At 43.2% G+C, this 24,542-nt stretch overlaps 2 protein-coding genes across 2 annotated transcripts; both read left to right on the top strand.

Moving 5' to 3' along the window:
- Positions 1-471: 471 nt before the first annotated feature.
- On the top strand, positions 472-17,872 carry LOC311192846 (disintegrin and metalloproteinase domain-containing protein 9-like; the record flags this gene model as incomplete). Its single annotated transcript, XM_084265451.1, has 22 exons — positions 472-541; positions 2,271-2,368; positions 3,490-3,566; positions 4,223-4,301; positions 5,170-5,246; positions 6,525-6,738; positions 7,195-7,260; positions 7,351-7,422; positions 8,019-8,191; positions 8,990-9,074; positions 9,675-9,796; positions 10,681-10,852; positions 11,793-11,882; positions 12,398-12,593; positions 13,123-13,228; positions 13,429-13,603; positions 13,980-14,060; positions 15,201-15,306; positions 16,177-16,309; positions 16,699-16,762; positions 17,245-17,297; positions 17,794-17,872. The coding sequence occupies 22 exons, from the start codon at positions 472-474 to the stop codon at positions 17,870-17,872; spliced, it is 2,388 nt and encodes a 795-aa protein (XP_084121577.1).
- A 2,003-nt stretch (positions 17,873-19,875) lies between these two features.
- Positions 19,876-22,945, top strand: PSTK (phosphoseryl-tRNA kinase; the record flags this gene model as incomplete). Its single annotated transcript, XM_084264648.1, has 6 exons — positions 19,876-20,210; positions 20,469-20,929; positions 21,254-21,452; positions 21,885-21,960; positions 22,450-22,543; positions 22,740-22,945. The coding sequence occupies 6 exons, from the start codon at positions 19,876-19,878 to the stop codon at positions 22,943-22,945; spliced, it is 1,371 nt and encodes a 456-aa protein (XP_084120774.1).
- Positions 22,946-24,542: the final 1,597 nt, after the last annotated feature.

Below are 24,542 nucleotides of genomic sequence, written 5' to 3' on the forward strand. Positions count from 1 at the left end.
AGAGTGAAAAAACAAAAATGGAAAGCAACAGGCTGAAATTTCAAAAAGTAGGTTTTATGCTAATTTATTAATGAGCTGACAATAACCAGTGTAAACATCATAAAACATTAGATCCAGCGGAAACGCTATTTTATGTTTCTAATCTCATGATCTCACTGTAATATCAAAATAATACAGAATAAACCCGTTTGATCCCGGCCTGGGGCTGCTGATCTTTCTCCAATCAGCACCTGCTGCTTTTTTTTTTTTTTTCATTTGCAGTAAGTTGTCCAACCAGTTTTTTTGCAAGCCTGATGGATTAAATTTTACTTCCCGGTCCCTTAGCAGAGATGAAGTCTCCCAGCTCTTTTTTCTCTTGTTTACCTTCGGAGCAGAAGGTTCTCATTCTTCTAGTCCTGCCTAGAGCAGCCCAGAGCCAGGTACACAGCGTCTGCTCGGATGCTGTAGTTGTTCTCAACAGGAAATCCAGTCATGTTAAAGCACAGCTTGTTTTTGTTCACTTTTGGACTGTCTTTAACTGGAAAAGCTTTTTGGATACCAGGTAAGCGCTCGGTTTTTGTTACTTATTCAGAAAGTTTCTCCAAGGCTGCTTCTACTCTCTGGTCCTGATTGTAATTATGCACACTTTTCAAATGGAGACACAGCTCTCCACAGCTATTAGTCTCTTAGCTGACCTGCTAATTGAGAGAATCTAGCTCAAGAAGAACTTAGCTGACCTGTTAATTGAGACAATCTAGTTCAAGAAGAAGTTGTCCAGGAAATACTACATGTTGTAGCTTTTTATAGTCGAGCTCTCTGTGTTGGGTTCTTTCCTCCGAAGGATGACACAGGTTAAGACAACTGCAGTTACTGTCATTTTTCCTCACCAGTTGTAAAGACTGTAGAAAAAATGTTTCTTCTGCAATCAAGTGAGGGAAATGCCTATGGTTTTGGTTTAGTTCCTCATTAATTCATTTCCATTTATGATTTGGCTTCACATTTTAGATTTAGATGTAACACCTGAACTATTTCTTTAAAAAGTGCTACTTTTATGATGTGCATGAGATGGTTTCCTGATCTCGGGTGTCAGGATTTAAATTGCTACAGCTGCATTTCCATGGCTCAACATACACTTAACTCATGAAACAGAATGGGTTTTGGGATTAAAAAATTGCTGGAGATTAAAAGCAAAGTTAGAACTAAATACTGTGTGACCTTTTCCCCCTAATGACAAGTGATAGGACAGGAGGAAATGGCACCAAGCTATGCCAGGGGAGGTTTAGATTGGACATTAGGAAAAACTTCCTCACAGAAGGGGTTGATGTGCATTGGAATGGGCTGTCCAGGGAGGTGGTGGAATCTCCATCTCTGGAGGTATTTAAAACTTAGTTAGATGTGGTGCTGAGGGACAGGATTTAGTAGCAGATGGCAGATTAGGGTGATGGTTGGACTTGATGATCTAAAGGGTCTCTTCCAACCAAGACAATTCTATGATACTCGTTGCAGACTGCCACATTTGGTGGTGATGGCAGTCTTTAATGTTAAACATAGGCTACTTGCACCTAGCTTTTAAAAATCATGGTGTTACCTGATAGGCAGAGATCATTGTTACACTGAAGAATCCTCCTCCTTGCTTTGAATGGGTGATTTTGCATTTATGCCTTCTTTGCATTTGTGAATTCCTTTCACAGGAACATGGGATGCTGAGGGTGACTTTGGGCTACTATAAATGAGAAGAAACCTCTTTGTTTCCTTATACAAGAAAAATTAACCCTTTTGTTATTAAAACACATGTTATTCTTGATTCTGTAACCTGTTTGATATTGTCCATATGAAGGAAGAGCAAAAGTTTGAGATATTATCCCAGTTTATAGTGGGAGAGAAGGTCAAGATTGCCAGCTAGGTTTGAACACCCTATTTAAGAAAACTTCTCCTCAAATTTGGAGGCTGTAGCACCTCACATCAGTCGTGTTTGGGGTGGTGTAGTCAGTCATTGAGTCTGAATACAGTCAAAACAGCATTTCTGCAGAGAACAAAGCCACATATAATTAGTTTAAACACTCAGAAGCGAAGAGTAAGTTGGCCATGAGTTAAAACACTGCTTTCTGGGACTTTTCCCAAGAACTGCATCAGACAGAGTAGACCAAACCAAGCATGGACAGTCAGGTCCCCTACTTTCTCCATTTATGGCCAGATGAGAACGGTCTTTCAGCAGTCACCCTGTGCAGATGCCAATATAATGTCTGTCTTACCTTTTCTGATTCCTTAGAAGTTTCAAACTTTATTTTTAGGTGTATCTTCTGAACAAGCATCCAGACTCTCTACCCTAGAAATAATTATTCCTCGAAGTCTGACAGGCAGAGAGAATCATCACCCATTTTTTCACGAGGTTTGTATTCTGATGTTGCTGCTCTTCACAGTGCTGTCCTATGTTAAACACATACAAGGTATAGTAAACATAGTTTGGTTTTGTGAAGAAATGTGCCCTGTGGTCTCTCAGATTCTTAGTGTTTTCAACTAGTTTGGAGTAAATTTGTTGCCACACAGGTCTGTGATTTCACACTTTGTTGGTACCTTTTAATAAGTCCTGTTAACAGCCTTGTAAGACAGAAGTGGGAAGGCACATGAAGAATATTTCCATTTCCTTCAAGTCAGATTAGCTCTTGAAGTCAAACTAACATCCACGTGTTTTTTTGCTCACTGTACCTGGTGTTTGGATAATGAGAATTCAACCACGTAGCACCGAAAAGGCTCATGCTCCCTTTGCACAAACAGTCCTGCAGAGTCACATTGGTCCAATGAATGTTAAGAGAGACAGAGCTGAGCCTTAATTCTTCAGTTCTGAGGTAATAAAACTTTTGTTCCAGATACTGTTTTCCATTACTGAAGTAACTGTTAATGAAACAGCATTAATCATCTTTGTGCAAACCGATTAAGGAAGAAGGAATCCATGAGTCGTTCATTCAGCTGCCAGTGATTTACATAAGGAGTTTCACAGAACGTGATGTGGTAGTTGGGCAAAGAGTGCAGACATGGGCTGTGCCCTTCTTGGGGAACCCAGTCTGGCCACCTTCATCCAAGCTGCATCTACCTCCTCTGCACTAAGGGCTGTCATTTCCTCATCTGAGGGCCATCAGAACCACAGTGTGGTAGTCTGGGCTTAGCTGTACTAACACCTTTTTTTTATTCTTTTAAGTTTTGCATTTTCTTTCTTATTTGGTAGACTATATTTTTTTATATTCCCCTGTAAAATTCTCTAATTCCTTATGTAGTTCATGTACTTTTTCATTCTGTCTTCTATGTGAAGAATTTAATCTTTCCATGGGGAATAATGCAGGCTGAGTGCACTGCTGAGATTTTGAAATGCATGAGAGTGAGGAATGTGTGTGTTGTAAATGTGGTAGATACTTAAGTCAGGTATAGTAGTTGGACTTCTCAAAGAAAACATGAAACTGACACAAACAAGTAGAAAATCAGCTAATTAAATGATACCTTTTGTTCTGTTTTCAGGAGCATTCAGATGACAACCTTACTTACTCCGTTAAAACCAGAAATGGAACATACCTCCTAAAACTGAAGAAAAATAAGTATGTGATAGAGCATGCCAGGAAACCATTCTTGGGATTTAGTTGCATACAGTATGCAAAGTACAAAAATACAGGCAGAAAAATTTCAGAAGAAACCATTCAAATGGCAGATTGTAATAATTACAAAATGACTGTTAAGTAGGGTCTCTGTTGTGGTACTAGATTGCAAATTTGAAGGGAATGGTTTTTTTCTAGTTGTGCAGAAATTTGATTAATTTTTTTATTGGCACCACAAGATCATAGACTTTAGAAAAACCTTATGGAAAATTAGGACTCAGTTCCAAGTAAGTTCCTTATTAGCAGGGAGGGGAGGGTTGTTAGTGTGTTGTACTTGAAGAGATTTGTCTGTTACTTTGTTCCCTGTTCCTGAGCCTGTAATACACTAGACCCCAATGCAACATGGTCTGTTCAGATTCTACTCTATGGATATTTTAGTTAAAATTCAAAAATAACTTATTTTCCAAATAATGAAGCTCATTTTTGAGGTATTTCATTTCCTGCCTGTGGATTTTAATAATTATGTAGCAATTTATTAATGTAATCTGTTATATTTTAATAACAATTGTTGCTAACAGGGTGAAGGACTTAGTAGGATTCTTGACTTATTTCTTGCTTTGTAGACTGTTAAAATAGCAGTAGTTTATTTTCATTTCCAGAAAGCTTCTAAGTGAAGACTTTATGCTATACACATATGGGGAAAATGGGAAACTGGAGACAACACAGTCAAAACCCAAGGTATTGTCCATAATAAGAGTCCTCTTTTGTGTAAGAGTTTCCTCAAACCAGAGAAGCCAAGCGTTATGAATCAAAGCTGTACTAACAATGACAACAAGGAAATATACCTATCTAAATGTATTTTCAAAGCAAAAAGTCAATGTACAACCATTAATTCCAAGTGTCTTCATATCTCTATAACAGGACAGTGTAAATTGATTACATTTTTGGCAGTGGAGGGGAAAATACAAGTGATGGATGATGCTGGGAATGAGGCTTTTGTGAATTTTCCTATTTGTAGCATTTCTGTTTAACAGGTGCCACTGAGACAAAACATAAGGTTCTCTGTCATAGGAGGGGGTGTGCTGTTTACTCTGATACAGCATCACTGGTCTCCATGGTGTGAAAGGAGATGCCAGGGCTGAATTTGAGCTACTTCATTAGGTCACCTTTGCATAGTATGCCATTAAAGGTACAATGGCAGCATCAAAGCTCTACAGTGTTGAGGTCCTGAATCAAACAAGCCTTGCAAAAGCTTTTGCATTTAATTTCAAACAGTGAGCCTTAGTTGGGTGCTTTGTGCATCTGTCTCTTTAAGAACAGGATGAGCAATGTAGATAAAAAGTTTTTGCTAAAAGATGGTGATGGGTTAAAGTAGAAAGCTGGTTGTTTTCTAGAGCCAAGAGACCAAATGCTATTGTACTTACTAACATCAAGTAATATTTTACTCCCAGGAAGGTTGGGTTTACTTTTAGAACAGGGAACTCCACAAACTTTCAAAACCCAGACATAATGTCATGCAAATAATATGATCAGTTAAAAAATAAGTTTGCCTTTGAAGGCAATAACCCTATTTTGCCATTAATTGTGTGGTTTTATTGCTTTTCAGACAGACTGTTACTATCATGGCGCTGCTGAAGGAATTGCTGACTCAGTGCTTGCTCTTAGCACATGTGATGGCCTTAGGTATTACCTCTTGCTTTTTACTTCAGGATGATTAACTGTGCAGCACCAAAATAAAACAGTAAATAAAGCCAGCTATTCATCATACAGCTGGAGAGAAAACACCATCCTATCACCTTTTTTTATATATATATTTCACCTTTTGATAAAGCTGAAACTCTTTACAGGTTTTATATTGTCCCTTAACTACCAGTTTTTATTCCTGTACAAAATTATTTCACAGAAGAAAGATAACATGAGAGAAAGCATAAACTAAATATAGGCAGAACACAGGCAGGAACTGTGGCCTCTATTACTTGATGCAACTGCCTAGACCAGAGGTAACTTTGTAGAAGAAACATTCTCTGATTAAGCTTTAGCTGAACCTCACACACTTGTGCAAACAATTCTGCCTTATGAATGGGCTTGTTTCAGAAGAAAAGAGGAAAAAAATATTGCCCAATTTTAAAACATTTATTTTTGTGTTTCAACACAAGAAAATTACACTTATTAGAGAAACATAAAGGGCCAGATTAATGCATAAAAGATGATGGTGTTCTTCCCTCAGAATAAGTCCATGTGACTTGGCAAAACGAGATGGCACATTCAATAAGAAGAACAGGTAGACTGAGACTGTTCTGCAAACTTAGGGAGACTCAAACTGTCAAATGCACACACCTTTTTGAAGAAATTCTTTCACAAGATATTGACCTGAGAATTTTTGTTCTAAATGTAGTTTTGAGCTTCTGGAGAACAAGATAACAGCTTCTGAAAGATTCTGGTACAGCAGATGGGCATGCAGCAGTTGTTTCTGAGCCATGGACAAACACAAAGTCTTTAGACCTGGCTGCACTCAGCAGTTCAACACTACTGTTACCTTTACAAGCTCCATGGTGATTGCTTTTAGCCTCTCTGTCTTAGAAGATATCATCTTATAAAATGCTAGATCACTTTAGCTGCATGGGGCTAGGAGTGGGACTAAAGATAAGGACTAGAAGAGACTCTCTGCATCAGCTCTGTACCCACAATTCAGACTCTTTTAGTAACAATTTGGCTTTCCTGCTGACTCAAGGAGCCCACACTTGGGGATTATTGAGCATTTTAAGTTCTGGTTTGTGTTTTGAGCACCTTTGGATATTTGAACTTATCCTCTATATGAAGATAATTTAAGCTAATAATTTATTTCAACACAGTTGAAAATAGCAGTTATAGTTTTTAAGTATCTGCCTGTCACTCACTCACCTAGTTATAACCACAAGGGAAAATCTGTGTAGTAATTTTTCATTCTTTTATGATTATTAGAGGAATCCTCTACATTGGTGGCAAATGGTATGGAATGGAGCCTCTCAACACATCCAGCACATTTGAACACCTGTTTTACCAGTTAGAAGATACACAGGATACCCCCTTCCAGTGTGGTGTGCTGCATGGCACACCTCATGAGATGTTTGTGAATCAGACTGTGAAATATGTGTTTTTATCAAACAGTACCTCTACCAGGGAAAAGCTTCTGAGGGTAAATACCTTTCTGTTTCTCTCTTGAGAGCTGCAGTCCTCTCCAGCAGCCAAGGTTCTCTAGAGCTCTTGCTTTGGCATGGTGTCATGGCAGGTGGCTTTGGCCTGGCCACTTGTTGCCTTCATTTTCCTGGACTCCAAACTGGTGGGAGTACTGCTAAGGAAATGCTGGAACAGAAGAACAGCACAATGGGAATTTAACAGAGCTTGAAGCAATTCTTTAGCAAAAGAGCAGAGCTCTGCCCAGGACAGTCATGGGTATGACATGAAGGATATGAAGCTGCTGTTCAGCTCATGCATCTCACTGAGCAGATGTGAATTACTGACATACAGATATTTATGTGGAAATCTAAGGCAAATTGGCTTTAAAAATACATCATTGCTTTATAGTTTCATGAAATGAAAATGCTAAGTAAAACAACCTCATGTTAACTTACAATGTGCTTTTTTTTTGCAGAAAAAGCGAGCTGTCCTGCCACAGAAAAGCTTTGTGGAATTATTTGTGGTTGTGGATCACAACAGGGTAATGACTTTATCCAATGCTACACACATTCTGTCAAAACATTACTTTTTTTTTTCCCCTCTCTGGTAATTCTCATATGATATTTTACAGTTTTTGATGAAGAAATCTGATCCTGCAGCAGTGCAAAAGGAAACAGTTGAGCTGATTAATTACGTTGATGGGGTAGGTCAGATATGTTGCTGAGATCAAATAGTTTCTACTTTATCATAGTTTCCAAAAGAACAGGTAATGCAGTAAATCTGAACAATTATATTCTGAAACTGTATTTGGAAGTTACACAGCAATTTGTAACACATCTAAGGTGCCTCATGAATCTATGCACAAGCCTTGCAGAAGCGTGGACAGAGGGAGAGATGCAGGATGTTGTTAAACCCCTTCTCTGTGCCCCTAGACTTTGACTGCTCCAGTGTATGTAGGTTGGCTTTTTTATTAAGCAAATTGTCAGCGCTGTGAAAAAGTCCATAAGCTCTTTGATTTTCTGTTTCCAATTTCTCCTCAAGAGAATTAGCTAAAGAAATGACTAAATGTGATCTTCCCAACTTCTCCACCAAAAGATATGTTTAGGTACTTCCAGGAAGTAGATTGCCTTCAGCCATACAGGCTTTCTCCACATCAAACTGTTAATTATTCAAAGAAATCAAAGTTCTGTCTCAGTCATTACATTCAGCTTAAATTTTCCTCATTAGTAGTGATGTAATCTTTTGTAATTTAGTTGAAACAGGCTGATGGACAGTAATTCTATTTAATTTTTTTTTCAGATGTACAGACCATTAAATATCCAGATTGTTTTGGTTGGATTAGAGATCTGGACAGATACAAACCATATATCTGTAAGAGATGGATCAGCTGGAGATGTACTGAGTAGATTTGTTTCTTGGAGACAGAAAAATCTTCTTAAACGCTCACGAAATGATGTTAGCCATCTCATCATGTAAGTGTTGGTTCAGTGGAAAAACTGGTCATGCTGCCAGTGGGTGAGATTTGGGGTTTGGGGTTTGTTTGTGTCTGAATGAAAATATAATATGACCACACCTCCAGTGCTGTGTCCAGTTCTGGGCTCCTCACCATCAGAAGGACATTGAGGTCCTGGAGCGAGTCCAGAGAAGGGCAACCAGGCTGGGGAAGGGGCTGGAGGGCGAATCCTCTGAGGAGCAGCTGAGGGAGCTGGGGGTGTTCAGCCTGGAGAAGAGAAGGCTGAGGGGAGACCTTCTCCCCACCTCCCCTGCCCTGCCAGGAGGGTGCAGAGAGGTGGGTGATGGTCTCTTCAACCAGGAGACAGGAGATGGGACAAGGGGAAATGGCCTCAAGCTGCACCAGGGTAGGGTCAGATCAGATGTGAGGGAAAAGTTCTTCACTGAAAGAGTTGTGGGGTTGTGGAACAGGCTGCCCAGGGAGGGGGTTGAGTCACCAGCCCTGGGTGTGTTTAAAAAAAGGGTAGATGAAGTATTTAGGGATATGGTTTAGCCCCTTCCAGCATCAGCCATTTGGAGATTCTTTGACCTCAGAAGCACTGACATGGCAGATTTAGGTGATTTGTCATTATTTTCAAACTTTGTTGTTCAGATGCTCATTATTTATTGCAGTGAAACCCTGATCTGATGATAAATTTCTTCAAGAAGACCAAACCTTCACTTGCAGTATTTGTTGCAGATTCATCAGTGTCTTTTAGTAGAAATCATGAACTTTCAGCCCTTATTCCAACACCACCCTCACACTGCTTTTGTTGCAGAGGGAGAAGCTCTTACGATGGATCCATTGGGATGGCGTTTGTGGGTACCATCTGCTCACAAGTCCAGGGAGGGTCGATCAGCACTGTAAGTACAAAGTGGTGTGGTTAATGAAAGAAACTAGTACAGGAGCTGCTAAACTATCATAGATGTGCTGCTAGTGAGACCAGGAGGTACCTGAACAGGCTTTGCCCTGTGTATTTACACAACCCAGAGCTGTCGAGGCTGCTGTCACCAGCCATTGCTTCCACAGAAGCACCTTCCAGGACATCATAGTGAACAATGTGCACTCTGCTGACCTGTTTGGTCAAGTCACTCAGTTCTTGGGGTAAAGATGTAAAGACCTGTGCAGATTTTTGTACTTACAATAGGGATGCCAAAACATCATGAACAGTCTTGGAGGCAGATTCAGTTCTTCAATGCTCTTTGTCTTTTTATCATTGAAGACTCCATCAGAATCAGTGCCATGGCAGCTTGACTGTGTTATTATTCAGATTATAATCCTAAAGGAATGATGAAAAAAAGAACCAGTGACAAATTGCTCTTGCTGCTCCCACTTTGCAATGCAATTTAGCATTCTGTCTTGGTAGCCTCTGAGAGCTTTGTGACTTGAATAAGTCTGTAGGTAGAAACACAGTATTGTCTTTAGTTTCATGACTCTTTTTTAACACTGATTCTCTTTATTAGTTGAATCATAACAATATGTTACGTCATGCCACAGTAGTTGCACATGAATTGGGCCATAATCTTGGAATGAAACATGATGATAAAAGGTGTCCTGCGTCCTATATTATGCACAGCACAGATAAGTAAGACTTCCAGTTATTTTATTTTAATACTTGTTATTTTTCTGTAGTGACTATACCTTATAGGCTGTGAAATTCCCATGAATCTTGAAGCACTTTTGTGAACAGGGGGTTGTTTAAAACTTTAATCACAGAGGTGAATTCACTGACTTAGGTCCTTCCATAATTTTAATTTATTTGAGATGTGGCCTGTTTTCCAATCCAACCATTCTTTATTTATAGCATTCCTAAAAACATTATTTTGATTTTTCTTATTTTTATTTATTATAGCATATTACTGGGAGGGGGGTTCACCCTGCTGAAAATGCTTTATATATATCCACTGGGTTTGTGCAAACATCCTTCACATGGATTCTCTTACCAGTTAATTTAAAGAAAACCTCTCAGCCTGTGTTTCTTTCAGTTAATTTGTTCTTTGCCATCCCCTTTAAGAGATCATATTATTTAATCTATTCACATTTCAATTAATAAATCAGGGTAATTGAACACTGGGCAAAACTACTGTGAGAAGACACATTCCAGAATTCTTAGAGAGAGTTTAAGTTAAGGTGAATGTCTTTCTGGAAAACATTTTTTAATTGAACACTCTCAGATTCAGTAGAGACAAGGAATTTTTAAGGCCTGTTTTATTTAGGACACTGGAATGGATAATCTGATGGTCTCTTTGCCTTCTGAAAGTAACTTGGATTTGTGGTACACATTGTATTTTTAACTTCTCATACTGTGCTCTAACACAAAATAACATAAAAATTAAGTATCTTATGATCTCCTAACTTTATGAAACATGGTATTTATCATAGATAAACAATATTTTAACATCTTGAGTTGTATTTTTTCCTGTAAGCAAAATATATAGAATTTAAAACCAGAAATGTTATGCTTTCCAGTGGATCCAGGAATTTCAGCACCTGCAGTGCTGATGATTTTGAGAACCTTATTCTAAGTGGAGGAGGAAACTGCCTTAGAAATCCTCCCAAAACAAGTAATGTTTACAAAGAACCTGTCTGTGGCAATAACGTGGTCGATAATGACGAAGAATGTGACTGTGGCAAACCGCAGGTAATAAAAGAAGTTCAACTGGATATTTGTTTATTTTACTAGTTTAGTTTAGTTGTGTAATAGTAGCCTTTAGGAATAGTTGATTTGTGTTAATATCTGAGGACTTTGCCTTGTAAATTTATGTTTTTTCAAGGAATATGAAGATAAATTTTAGAAAAAGAGTAAAATCATGCCTTGATTTTGATATGAACTCAGTTAAGGGCTACTGAACTTTACAGAACTTTGAGCTAAAGATTAAGAGAGAAGCACATTTCAGTGCAGAGGATGTGGAAACCATAGAATCATAGAACATTCTTTTTGTGCTGGCTTTAGCAACATGGATATTTCTATTTCATTAAAGAGACTACTCATCTATCGAGCATGTACCAACTGTAACCCTGAAGCCCATGACAAAATTACTTCTGTTGGTCATATTTTCATTGTGAAAATGTCCCTCTAAGAATGGGATATACTGACTTGTTCTTTAGAAACTAAAAGCGTCTCAAGACAGATATTTATTGATATGAAGATATCAATAAATCAAATGTCTGCCAGCAACCCCTGGTTCCATTGTGTAGGCTTTCTTCTCAGCCATGAAAAGATACCAACACTTCTCTGTATCAAACTGCTTGTAGAGTGAAAAATGAGATTGGGGAAGGGGTGGTAAAAAGTGTTATTTAAAAGCCAGAGCATTCTGCTTCTTTTAGTGCCCGTTTGAAGTGTAAAGCTGTGCTATTCCCCTGTGTCCTCCACATCAAAACATGTTTTTCTGATGACTTATATTAAAAATATACAGCCAAATGCTATGCTGGCTTCTGTTGGAGCAGAAGGCTGTCCACCTCAGGACACACAAGAGAGTATTTAAAGTTTGGTTTGTCTGTGCACTTGTTTTGATGAGATACTTTCCTACCTATGTGGTGAGGTAAAATGTTGTGTCCTCCTGTCCATGGCTGTTCTCCAGGAATGTACTAACCCTTGTTGTGATGCTGCAACCTGCAAACTCACACCTGGATCACAATGCGCTCAAGGACTCTGCTGCAAAAATTGCAAGGTAGGTTATCTTTTATCAAGCTAAATTGATAGGAATTACAGGTATTTTTACTGTTTGAAAAGAGGTATCATAGTACTCTCGACATATTTTCACATTATCAAACTATATTCACCAAGAGAAGAGCAGGTAAGCAGAGAATTTGTCTCTACATCTCTTGCCCAGTAGATTAGAAATGGAAGGCTATCTCTATGTCATCCCTCCCAGGAGGCAGGAGCAATCAGGGACCCAGCAGTAGTGATCTCCCTTATGCAACACCAAGCTTTTCCAAAGTCTATGATAGTTGGTTGCTTTTCATTTGTACTTGTGTATGTGTTTGTATGACCTCCTCTAGTCTTCTGCACACTCAGCTCATAAACTTCAAATAGGAAGTTGAGGGAGGGTTTTTTTGCCTTATTCATCTGAAAAGCTATTATTTCTTCCTCAAAATCAGAAAAGATTCTCAGTTGTCCTTCTTTCATGTTAGCACTATTGCTGCTGCACACTAAAAGCAGGGTGGGATTCCTCTCTGGTTCTAGTTTAAAGTGGCAGGAGCAGAGTGCAGAGCGAGAATGGATTTCTGTGACCTGCCCGAGTACTGCAGCGGAAGCAACGCCTACTGTCCCGACGACGTCTATATCATGAACGGTTACCCATGCGACAACATGAAGGCATATTGCTACTATGGAGTGTGCCAGAGCTTTGATTCACAGTGTGAATCTATATATGGAAAAGGTATGTTTGTAATTTAACATAAAAAGACTTGTAGTCACCTGATAGAGGTTACTGATTTTTATTTCACGTGGAAAGGCTGAGTGAACTGGGACTGTTCAGCCTGGAGAAAAGAAGACTAAGGGGGGGATCTTATTAATGTTTATAAATATCTTAAGTATGGGATGCAGGGGGAAATGGGCAGCCCCTTTTCAGTGTCTGTGGGGATAGGACAAGGGGCAATGGCTGCAAGTTAGAGCATAGGAAGTTCCACACCGACATGCGGAAGAACTTTTACAGACTGAGGGTGAGGGAGCCCTGGGACAGGCTGTCCAGGGAGGTTGTGGAGTCTCCTTCTCTGGAGATATTCAAGACCTGTCTGGACACCTACCTGTGCAATATGAGCTGGGGAGCTGCTTTGGCAGGGGTGTTGGACCTGATGATCTCTTGAGGTCCCTTCCAACCCCTACAGTCCTGTGATTCTGTAGTTCTCATACTCTTAAGACAGTGTGGTGGCTTACTGAGATTCACTGTTGGTTTTTGTTTTGTCCAGGGGCCCGAAAAGCACCTGATATATGTTTTGAAAAAGCAAATATTAAAGGAGACAGGTTTGGAAACTGTGGAATGAGAGGCGGAGTGTACAAGAAATGTCCTGTCCAGTAAGTCACCAGCAAATACAAGTTAACCCTGGAATCCTCAATGTAAAAAATATATTCTGTTACTCACTCTTAGAGCAGGAGATTTAAAAGAGTATTTCCTCAAAATGCAAACTAAAAAGTTTGGCTGGGTGGTGTATTTGCACTGCTACTGGTTGTTTTATCTGCTCACCTTGTCTCTGAATGGCATTCGTTCAATACAGGCATAGTCTGTGTGGCAAGCTCCAGTGCACCTCTGTTAGCCTTCAAAATCTTCCTGCTTGGAGTGTGGTCAACAACGCCTCTGGGGTTTTATGCTGGTCTTCTGACTTTGACTTAGGCACAGATGTCCCTGATCCTGCTCAAGTTCATGATGGAACAGCCTGTGGAAAAAAGAAGGTAAGATGAATCACAGCAGCACTGCAGTGACGTTTCTAACTTACAGAAGCATGACATAGCTCTCTTCTTTGTATGCCTCAATGTAATTAAAACATGATTGTTGAGATCCACACATACAATTAATTAGCTCTTCAAAAGCAGAGATGCTACAAATCAGTGAACTACACTGTCAGTAATTCAAATTACTTATTCAAGTTTCTGAGACCAATACAGCTATAAAACTGTGAAGTACCAAATGCTTTATAAGACCTTTTCCTTGTCATTTAAGTACAAGCTATAGACTTGTAAACATATAAATTTATACAGTGTATTTATGAAAGGATGGGGGTTTTTTTAAGTTTTGTGTTTGAAATAGACACTCAATACTTTTTTCCAGGCCTGTTTAGGTTTTGAATGTGTTGATGCAAGTCATCTGGGCTACAGCTGTGATGTAAAGCAGAAGTGTAATGACAATGGGGTGAGTGGACTGTGTTTTCATGCCCTGTTTCTAGAAGACAGAGATAGGTGCAAAATCCCTGCATAGAAGTGATAACCAGCCAGATGGCTTTTTTTTCCTGTTTGGTATGAAAAGTTAAGTCCACCTTTTTATCTGTAATTCATGTTGTAAACCTCTCAGCAGTAATACTGAAAGACATTCCTTCTGAATTTCCCCAGGGATTTCCTAATACTACCGAGCTGTTGAATTGTGAAAGGAAAATATTCCTTTGAGGGAGACAGTCTATTGATTCCTGATTTATGTGTGTCTTGTGAAAAATCAAGATGGGAGTCCAAAGGCTGTAAAACTGAGTTCTTTGGACTGTTACCTATTGCGGATGAATAACAAAACAAAGGTTAACTTTTAGAGAGGACTAACTTCTGGTATCAGTATCACACAGTGTTTTGGGGTTATGGAGGGGGAGAGCTTATTTGAAAACAGTACTATGCAATACTTTTCTTTCCATATGCAGTTCTTAATGTGTAACTCCAAATCATAGAATCATAGAATGGTCTGGGTTGGAAAGGACCCCAAGGATCACAAAGTTCCAATTCCCCTGCCACAGGCAGGGCCACCAACCTCCAGGCCTGGAGCTACACAAGGCTGCCCAGGGCCCCACCCAACCTGGCCTTGAACACCTCCAGGGACAGGGCATCCACCACCTCTCTGAGCAGCCTGTTCCAGCCCCTCACCACTCTCTCTGTAAAAAACTTCCCCCTAATATCTAATTTAAACCTTCCTTCCTTCAGCTTTAATTCATCCCCCTTGACTTGCCATTATCTACCCTGTTAAAAAGTTGATTCCCCTCCTGTTTCTCTGCTCCCTTCAGGGACTGGCAGGCTGCAATGAGGTCCCCCCTGCAGCCTTCTCTTCTCCAGGCTGAACCAGACCAGCTCCCTCAGTCTTTCTTTGTAGGGGAGCTGCTCCAGCCCTCTGAGAATCTTCATGGCTTCTCTGAACCATCTCCAACAGTCCCACATTTTTCTTGTATTGTGGGCCCCAGACCTGGACACAGGACTCCAGAAGGGGCCTCACAAGGGCAGAGGCAAATGTGGAGGTGGAAAGTAGATGCTTCCAGCTGGGCGTTGTTTGTTTGCCTGATCCCTGTTGTGTTGACTGTAGGTGTGTAACAACAATGGGAACTGCCACTGCAATTCCGGATGGGCGCCTCCGTTCTGTAACCAGTCTGGCTACGGCGGCAGCGTCGACAGTGGTCCAGCTCACATAGGTGAGATTCTGCAGCCAGCCTTCACCCTGCCCTGCTGACTGATAAAATTAGCCTGTAAAACCAGGGGAGAAGGAGGGCAGTCTCTTTTCACCTGGTTTATTTCCGACTGCATGGGACACTGAATCATGCACTGACTGGAAGAACAAATAGTAGTATCTGATGTGTAGGTTTGCAGACATCAAGGAAGTTGGTGCAGGCGAGAATTTGACCTTTATTTTCACCAAGATAAAAAGCAATACATGAAATTATTAATATTAAAAGCAATGCATAAACTGTTATATTTTAAAATAGTTAGGTACTTACTTAGGTATGTAAAGCAGCGTTCTGACAGAGTGGATGTGGTAGAGGAAGACTATAGCTTGAGAATGATGCCAGCAGCCTTTATACACAGAAAGGCTCTCAGAAATTAGAGGTTGTGGAGGTGTGTGCAGCAAGAAGCAGCTGGCTCATGCAAGAGCCATCAAATTCTGCACAGACAGAAGGGAGCAGACTTTGCTGCCCTTCATACTGAGAGACCATGTGAATGTTTTGTGTTGATTAATGGCTTAGGAAGATAAGGAAGACGTGCAGATCAGTTGTGAGGGAGCAAATACAAAATGGATTTGTCTGCTTCAGAACTCTTGAGAAAATATGTGGAAAAGGTTTGTGTATCATACAACATGGGGTGGGTAAGGCAGAACAAACCTGTGATAGCATAAAGCCGAATCCTACTTTTCTGATCACAGCATTTCAGATTAAAACTAGACACTTCTATAGTAATTTGAAGGTTGTCGTTTCGACAACAGAAAGGTGTTTTTGGCAGAACAGATGCTTTAACATGAGGCTAAACAAAATGAGCCTCTTCTGTGATTTTCAATTCTTTTCCTCTAGATACATCACTTCGGGATGGGCTGCTGATCTTTTTCCTCCTCGTGTTGCCAGTAGTGATCGTTACTGCTCTAGTGGTCATTAAGCGTGATGCAATAAAAAGGAAGCTTTGCAGGAAAAGTGGAAGACAACACAGGTATTTCACTTACTACAGCTGTGGATTTCAACACTCAAGAGCACGTTCCAGATTAATTGCTCAAGCTCATTAGATGCTTTATCTGCACAATGAACCCCTACCTCTTAGAACCAACGACTTCCCTGCTATTAGTAGTAGGAGGTAGTTTAACAGCCGGTACCCTGCTATTAGGGAGTTTGATCCAGATACTCCAGTTGTTCATTCTCAAGCATTTCTTCCCAAAATACATTGTTCTTCCCTCATTTATATCGTGCTGTGTGGAGACAGGAGCATAGCACAGTGAAATTATTTCCTGAGGCCAGTATGGAGTGGAGTTGGAAACAGAATCCAGAGCTGAAGGCAGTGAAAACCAAATGGGGATTTGCCTGATGACATGTTTTTTATTTCAGGGATAACAATGAGCAGCAACCAAAGCAAAATAACAGGCCAAGTGATAACCCAAGAATTAACCAGGTAAGATAGACACATACTTGCATTATTTCACATTGAGCAATCCACATTATACAGTGCCTTTAATGTAGTTACTGATGACATTGTGGCTTTTTGATACATTCAAACCATCTGAATTTCCAAGTATTTAAAATAATTTATTACATGTTAGACAGGATTTCTCTTTGGGTAAGTATGAGCCTTATTGCCTGCCCTGCCAACACAGGCTGTGAGTAGCATGGAGTGGAACAGGCTGTTACTTAGCAGAGCTGCCAAAGATGGGACTTTGAATTCTGCTGCCAAATACAAGAGAAGCTTCTCAAGCCAGGCTGTGGATCCAGTTCTGATACAACAAATTAAAATTACCAAAACAAAATGACACTATGATGAACCTCACAGAAAATGACAATTACTTCTAAAATACTGCTGGCATAGTACTGAGTAATTAACCACACTTTGAAATTGGCAGATTCTGTAATCTTGATTTTCTGTGACATCTTTTCCAGCCTGCCACGTCAAGTCCTGTCTTTTTCACCATCTCACACGTCCCTGGCCCAAGGTCTGTAGCATTTAAAACCTTCTTTACTTGCTATGTTTATGTTGCTCTACCATTGCAAGTGAAGTTCCCCATGTCTCATGTCCTGCCTAGGAGGATTTTTTTGTGCAGCATCGTGCATCAGAGCCCTGGGACAGGCTGCCCAGGGGGTGTGGAGTCTCCTTCTCTGGAGAGATTCCAGACCTGTCTGGACACCGATCTGTGCAACCTGTCCTAGGGACCCTGCTTTGGCAGGGGGATTGGACCCGATGATCTCGTGATTCTCTGTGATCACATAAGATCAAGTAGCTTAAATGCTTGAAGGAGAAATGCTGCTTGTATAGAAAACAGCGTAACAAGACACCTAAATGCTACATTGGAGAGGAAAAGGGAGGAGCAGAGAGAGTTAAGCATGTGTATAAATGCTATCAACTGTTTGAAAATGGTAAGAAACTAGTTTAGAAATACCAGTTGTCTCAAGCCACGAGATGCTTCACCAAATACGTTTTCCACACTTCAGGCAACCAGCACACACCCAGTTCCCTGCAATTCCTTCCAGACCTCAGCGACCCGCAGTCCCACCTAGACCAGCTGTCTGAAAAGTTTCTTGGGAACCCTCAACCAGTGCTGGCAAGTAACTGGTCTGAAAAAAAAACCCCAAGGTTGCAATCCTCCAGTCCTCTCCATGTGCAGCCAAAACACCTTCTGAACAGCGTTTTCTCTGGAAAAGACCTGATGCTAAGAGACACTGACACAGATTTTGTAATGTCCCATTATTTATCTAATTGCTGCTGGCTGTGTTTGTGCCCCTTCTACCTCACCTCTTGGGATTTTTACATCAGAAGCCTGAAGTTCAACTCTGGTTAGATCTGTACCAGCAGCAGAGAACAGGACCCTTCCGAAGTGCAGCCTTACTTGCAGGCCAAGGAGCAGTGAACCATTATTTACAGATGTCATTTATTCGCTTCTAGTGATATGCTACTGTGAAAACAAGGATGTAGACTGACCTCTTGGGAAGTCTGCAGTCCACCTACCTCCTGGACTGTCCCCTCAGCAGCGGTTTTCTTGGGATCCAGGTCGCCCCTCAGCAGCCTGCTGCCGTACCCCACAGGCCAGGATTGCCAGTGCTTCCCGCATTCCTTGTCTGTGGCAAGAAAAGCTGTAGATAATGCAGGAAGACACCATTGTTACAGAAAATGGGGTGTATCAGGACATACATTGAGCAATTTAACCGTGGTTTAATGTTTACTGCTTGTCACAGCTGGAGATTTCTCCACCACTACACACGCGCGGGGTAACGTGTGTCATTCTGTGAGGGACAATGAGGAAGCGGTGCCTGGAGTGACATGGTTTGTCAAAATAGGGACTGATGGAAGAGCAGCTGCTGGGCAGAGACAGACGTGCTGGAAAGAACAGAGCTGTGGGTACCGTCAGTCTGTACACAGGAGGGTAAACCACACTGGTGGTGTTCACACACCAACGTTGGTGTGTGAAGCAGCTAGAAGAAAAGAGTGAATAAATTCTGGGATTGCCTCACCAAGAAAGGGTTTCCCATCCCTTTGGCGGTCATTTCCCCACAGAGCAGGGACAGAGACCCCACACAAACCTGCTGTGGCAGGGCTGACCTCCACAGAGGAGCTCTTCTTTAGCTGTTCTGTTGTTGACACAATAGAAGGGAAGGAAGCTACCCAGAGGGATCTTGGCAGGCTTTAAAGGTGGGCCTGGGTAAGCCTAGTGGGGTTCAATACTGCAAAGTGTAAGGTCTGGCCCCTGGGCTGGAGGAATCTCAGACATACACACAGACTGGGAGAGGAGCTTCTTGAGAGCAGCCCTGTTGAGAAGGACCTGGGGGTTCTGGTGGGTGAGAAACCTAACATGAGCCAGCAGTTGCTCTTGCACCTCGGAAGGGCAATGGTATCCTGGGCTCCATCAGAAGAGGGGTGGCAGCAGAGACAGGGAGGGGATTGTCCCTCTCCGCTCTGCCCTCCTGAGGCCCCAACTGGAGTCCTGTGTCCAGAGCTGGGGCCTCAATACAAGAAAGATGTGGGACTGTTGGAGAGGGTTCAGAAGAGGACTGTGAAGATCATTAGAGGGCTGCGAAGAGAGACTGAGGGAGCTGGGCTTGTTCAGCCTGGAGAGGAGAAGGCTGAGGGGGGACCTCATTGCAGCCTGCCAGTCCCTGAAGGGAGCAGAGAAACAGGAGGGGAATCAGCTTGTTAAAAGGGTAGATAATGGCAGGACAAGGGGGATGAATTAAAGCTGAAGGAGGGAAGGTTTAGATGAGATATTAGGGGGAAGTTCTTTCCAGAGAAAGTGGTGAGGGGCTGGAACAGGCTGCCCAGAGAGGTGGTGGATGCCCTGTCCCTGGGGGTGTTCAAGGCCAAGCTGGATGGGGCCCTGGGCAACTTTGTGTAGCTCCAGGCCTGGAGGTTGGTGTGCCTGCCTGTGGCAGGGGGTTGGAGCTCAGTGACCCGTGGGGTCCCTTCCAGCCCAGACCCTTCACCGACATCTGTCACACGGTCTGCGGTGACGACGGTGGCTTTGCGCATGCGCTGGGCCGCCGCGGGAGCCCCTTGGCGGGGCTCCCGCGGCGGCCCAGCGCATGCGCACAGCAGCGACCTGCCGCCGTGGGGCGGCAGCTGCGGTGGCGGCGCTGGCGGAGGAAGAGGGAAGCGGCGGCGCCGGGCACCCCCGTGTGGGGTTGTGCCTGCTGTGCGGCCTGCCGGCGGCCGGCAAATCCACCCTGGCCCGCTCCCTGCGCCGCCACTTGCCGCACCGCCAGGGCTGGGCCTGCGGCCTCCTCACCTACGACGAGCTCATCCCGCCGGAGGCCTTCGGCCCTGACGAGACGGGGGCGGGGCCGTCCCCATTGGTCAGGCGCGGCGCTTCTGCGGCTCGCGGCGCGCTCTCCGCCTCTCATTGGCCGGCCGTTGCCAGGCAGCGCGGCGCGTCCCTCTTGCCGGGGCCGGGTGGGAGCCGATAGCGGCGGTGGGGATGCTGATGCGGGGCGGGGCGGGGCGGGGCTGGGTAGGACCCGATAGCGGCGGTGGGGATGCTGATGCGGGGCGGGGCGGGGCTGGGTAGGACCCGATAGCGGCGGTGGGGATGCTGATGCGGGGCGGGGCGGGGCTGGGTGGGAGCCGATAGCGGCGGTGGGGATGCTGATGCGGGGCGGGGCTGGGTGGGACCCTATAGCGGCGGTGGGGATGCTGATGCGGGGCGGGGCTGGGTGGGAGCCGATAGCGGCGGTGGGGATGCTGATGCGGGGCGGGGCTGGGTGGGAGCCGATAGCGGCGGTGGGGATGCTGTTGCGGGGCGGCGTGGGCGCACGGGCCTTCACCCCACCCCCCCCCTCCGCTGCTTTCCTCCCCAGCTGCCCCGCTGGAAGCAGAGCCGGAGGGAGCTGCTGCAATGCCTGGAGCGTTTCCTGCAGGAGCTGCTCACCGGCGTCCCGCCGACCGCCGCCGCCCCGCAGCCGGCCTGGGAGCGCTTCCTGGGCTGCTGCCGCGGGCAGGGGCTGCTCGGCGAGGACAGCCACGCCGGAGCCGGACAATGCCCGACACTGGCGGACGCGCCGAGGCCGCTCTACTTGATCCTGGATGACAATTTTTACTATCGGAGCATGAGATACGAGGTGTACCAGCTGGCTCGCAAATGTAATTCCTCCGTTCCTACGCACAACAGCGCTCTCAGCTCCGTAGGAAGACCAGTTTTCTTTTAACCACTTACAAGTCCCCTTGCGGATCAGTGAATGGCCACAGTAAGCGTCTGCTACCAGAAGGGTCCCTCGGAGCCTTTCTTATGTGTCTTGGTCTCAGAAATTACTACTTAAGAAGCCTTGAAGGGAAAACTCTGCTAGTTTTAGACTAGTTCATATTCTTTTCAGACCCATGCCTGGTATAAAGTTAAGTTCCTCACGCATGTAAAGCCTCAGAAACCTTGACTCAAAGAGTTCTGATTGTCTGTTTATGCTCTTTCAGATTCCTTGAGCTTCTGCCAGTTATTCTTGGAGTGCCCCCTGGAATGCTGCTTGCAGAGAAACCGTCAGAGGAGTCATCCCTTACCTGACCAGACGATATCCTTAATGGCAAGGAAAATAGAACTGCCAGATCTCAAGAAAAATGCTTGGGAACAGAACAGCCTCATTCTGCAGAGTCCTGATTGTGCTTCAGGGGATAAGTACGCCGCCCTGTGTTGTCATTGGGCTTTTCAAGTTCTCTTTTCAGAAACAGGGAGGTGTTACTGTATCTAAACAGCATGGAACAAAATACTCCCTGTGGTGTTTTTTGGAAGCCAGGCGGTTCCACACAATAGATGCCAGTTGCTGGCAGTTCATCAGCCATTGGTATTTGCAGAGTTAACCTCCAAACTAACTGCATTTTTAAACTGCTGTTAAAAATGTGTGTAAACTGAAGCGTTAAGACTGGAAATAATAAGCTGTAGTTTTAGTTGTAATTGGTTTTCCTCTAACTTGCTGCAGAAAGCACTGCCTGCCTCATGAATTTAACTGAAAACTTGCATTTTTTTTTCCTGTGATGAGGTGTTGCTAAGACAAATCTTCAGGGAAACTGTTGGATTCATGTGGTTTAACCTTCCTGTTTGTTTTCTTAGTGAGCAGATAATTAGCTTGCTGGCGACTGCTTTGGAAAACCCAGTGAAGCAAACTGAGGATGACTCTGAGCAAAAGGTAGCACCACTTGTCTTTTGCAGTCACAGCTCTTCCAGCTGATGCTGAACGAGCCAGTTATTCCCCAGCTGGATTCAGAATGCTGTGACAACAGAAACCAAGAAATACCTATGGCATTTTCTTGATACACAGTAAAGTTAATCCCATTTGAAATGGGTATTTCTGACACCTTGTTAAGTTAAACCACTGAGCGATCGTTAAGATACTGTTGTATGTTCTAGAGTAGTGAAAGGGACGCCCCTTGGAGCTGTCACATCACACTGAGGGGAAATAACACTCACTTCCTCATGTCACATCTGCCTCTGGCAGGCACCCAGGCAGGCTTGCCTGCCTCTGACCTCAGAGGAGCAGACAAGTGCTGCGCCGGTCGCTGCCTTGCTGCTACCCTGTCACTTGTTTCTGAAGAGAGCTTGACAAGCCAATGAGGGTGTAAATCAGATTGAATGTCTTTGTGTGTATCCTTCCTCTCTGTGGGTCTTCCTGGGGTAGGAAGAGGATCGAGCAATCTGTGCAGCGAGCACCATCCATCAGGCTGACCAGGCGTGCAGACGCATCATCTCTCAGACCATGAAGGATGCAAAAGGTACGTGCAGCAGGTTCTAAACTAAACCAAGGAAAGTCCCTCAGGGAATTTAATTTAATTAATTTAATTAAGGAATCCCAGCCCCACGGGTGTGACTGAGGCAATCCCCTTCAGAAACCTGCTCAGTTATTTGTAGAACATGAGCCAAAGTCTGTAAATTTGGTCTTTAAAACATGAAAGTGTCATTTTCTCTTAGATAAAAACGTGCTCCCGAGGGAGATGAAGAGCCTGGCAGAAGAACTCAACAAACTCAAAGCCCAATTTTTGGAAGACTTGAGGCAAGGAAATAATTTGAACCACCAAATTTGCATAGAGAATCAGTGTTTTGATCCTGCTACAAGTGTAACTTCCTCATTCCAACATGAGGCAACTAAGGTAGTTAATAAATACGTTTTAAAATAAGGACCTAGAGAATGTTTTTTAGAAGTCCAGAGCATTTAAAATACAATACCTCTTCAGCAGCACTGCTGAAAGTATCAGAGCTGCAGCTTCCTTCTCTGGAGGCTTGTGCCATCTCTTAACTCCTGTCCTCTTACCATGGGACAGAAATAGCTGCACTGTACTTGATGTGGAAGATCAAGCCAATAGCAACCCGCCCTTAGATTTTAAATTTCACAGAATCACTGAAAAAGCCAAAGAGGAACATCTCCAAGCCACCCAGTCCTGTTTACTGCCTGCAGCAGCACTGACATCAAGGTGGATCAGCTTTCTGGGAGCCTCTTCCAGCTGAGGTTTTTGAGAGGACCTTGGCTGGTGACCTGCTCCATTCTGTCACACAGATAGCTGAGCCTTTCCAGAGAAAACCTGCCTGGGAAGGTGCGAAAACAAGAAGTGAGGTGGAGTTCAGAATTTCAAGTGTGATGGGGGTTGATGATAAATGACGGTGTCCAACGTCAGGATGTCAGCACCTGGGTTTCACCCAAATCCTGCTTTGGTTCCCCCCCATCCCCATTTTAGGTCAGGCTTTTGGTTTCTCTGCTTGGCTCTGAGAGAAGCTTTCCAAAGAACAAGGATTTTGAGATGAGGTTAAAGGCTTTTGAAGGAGAGTTGTACATGTGCAGGATGGACTCCTGTCCAGAGGAACTTGTTTGGATTGCTGCTTGCATTGGAAGGGTTGAGATTCTACAGACCTTGGGCCAGGGAGGTGTGATAAAAAAGCCAGGACTGGAAGTGGCAGGCTGGAAAAGATGTCACAGGACATCATGTGAATAGAACCCAGATCTCAGAGTGTGGCTGCTCACTCAGCATTCAGCTACTGGTATTTTGGAAGCAATTTTCATTTTCAGTGTCATGCTCTCTTGCAGCACACCCAGAAATGCCATTTGCACTCACTTGGAGACACCCCCAGTCTTGATAATGAAATAGAAGGAAACAAAACACTTAGAAAATGACCCAGTGTGACAAATTATCAGTGAAAAGGAATGGGAGAGTGTCCTGGTTCAGCATTAAAGTTAAGTACCTTGTATTAAGCACACTGAAACCTGAGTACATTCTTCCTTGCTTACCCAAGCAACCAATAAACTCTATTCCTCACCATAACTAGACCACAGCAGCTCCCCAGTTCCACCTGTTGAAGCATGTGCAATTAAGGATTAACATGAGGCTTAATTAGAAAGTGTTATTTTATTCATATCTTACAAAAGCAAAGCTTCACAACATGAGAACTACGCTAGATATAGTCGAGTTATCTGGGAATTAACCTTGTCATCTGAAAACATCCACTACACAATAGAATTTATTTTACAACTCTAACAGCTTTCAATTTTTTTTGCATACAAAATATGCTCTTTACACTGAAATACGTTGTTATTATTAACAAAGCAGGTACTTAGAAGCACGTACACGAAGATTGCTCAATGAAAAATGCTAGAGCAGGGAACAGATTTCCTGCAGCAGAACATCCACTTGCTGTAGATTTTCAAAGAAGCTTAAAATTAATACAAAACTTGCCAGTGAAGACTTCTAAATTACATTCCCTTCGTCAAAAAGAAGAAAAAAA

The sequence above is a fragment of the Gallinula chloropus genome (assembly GCF_964237585.1).
Source record: "Gallinula chloropus genome assembly, chromosome: 5".
NCBI lineage: Eukaryota > Metazoa > Chordata > Aves > Gruiformes > Rallidae > Gallinula > Gallinula chloropus.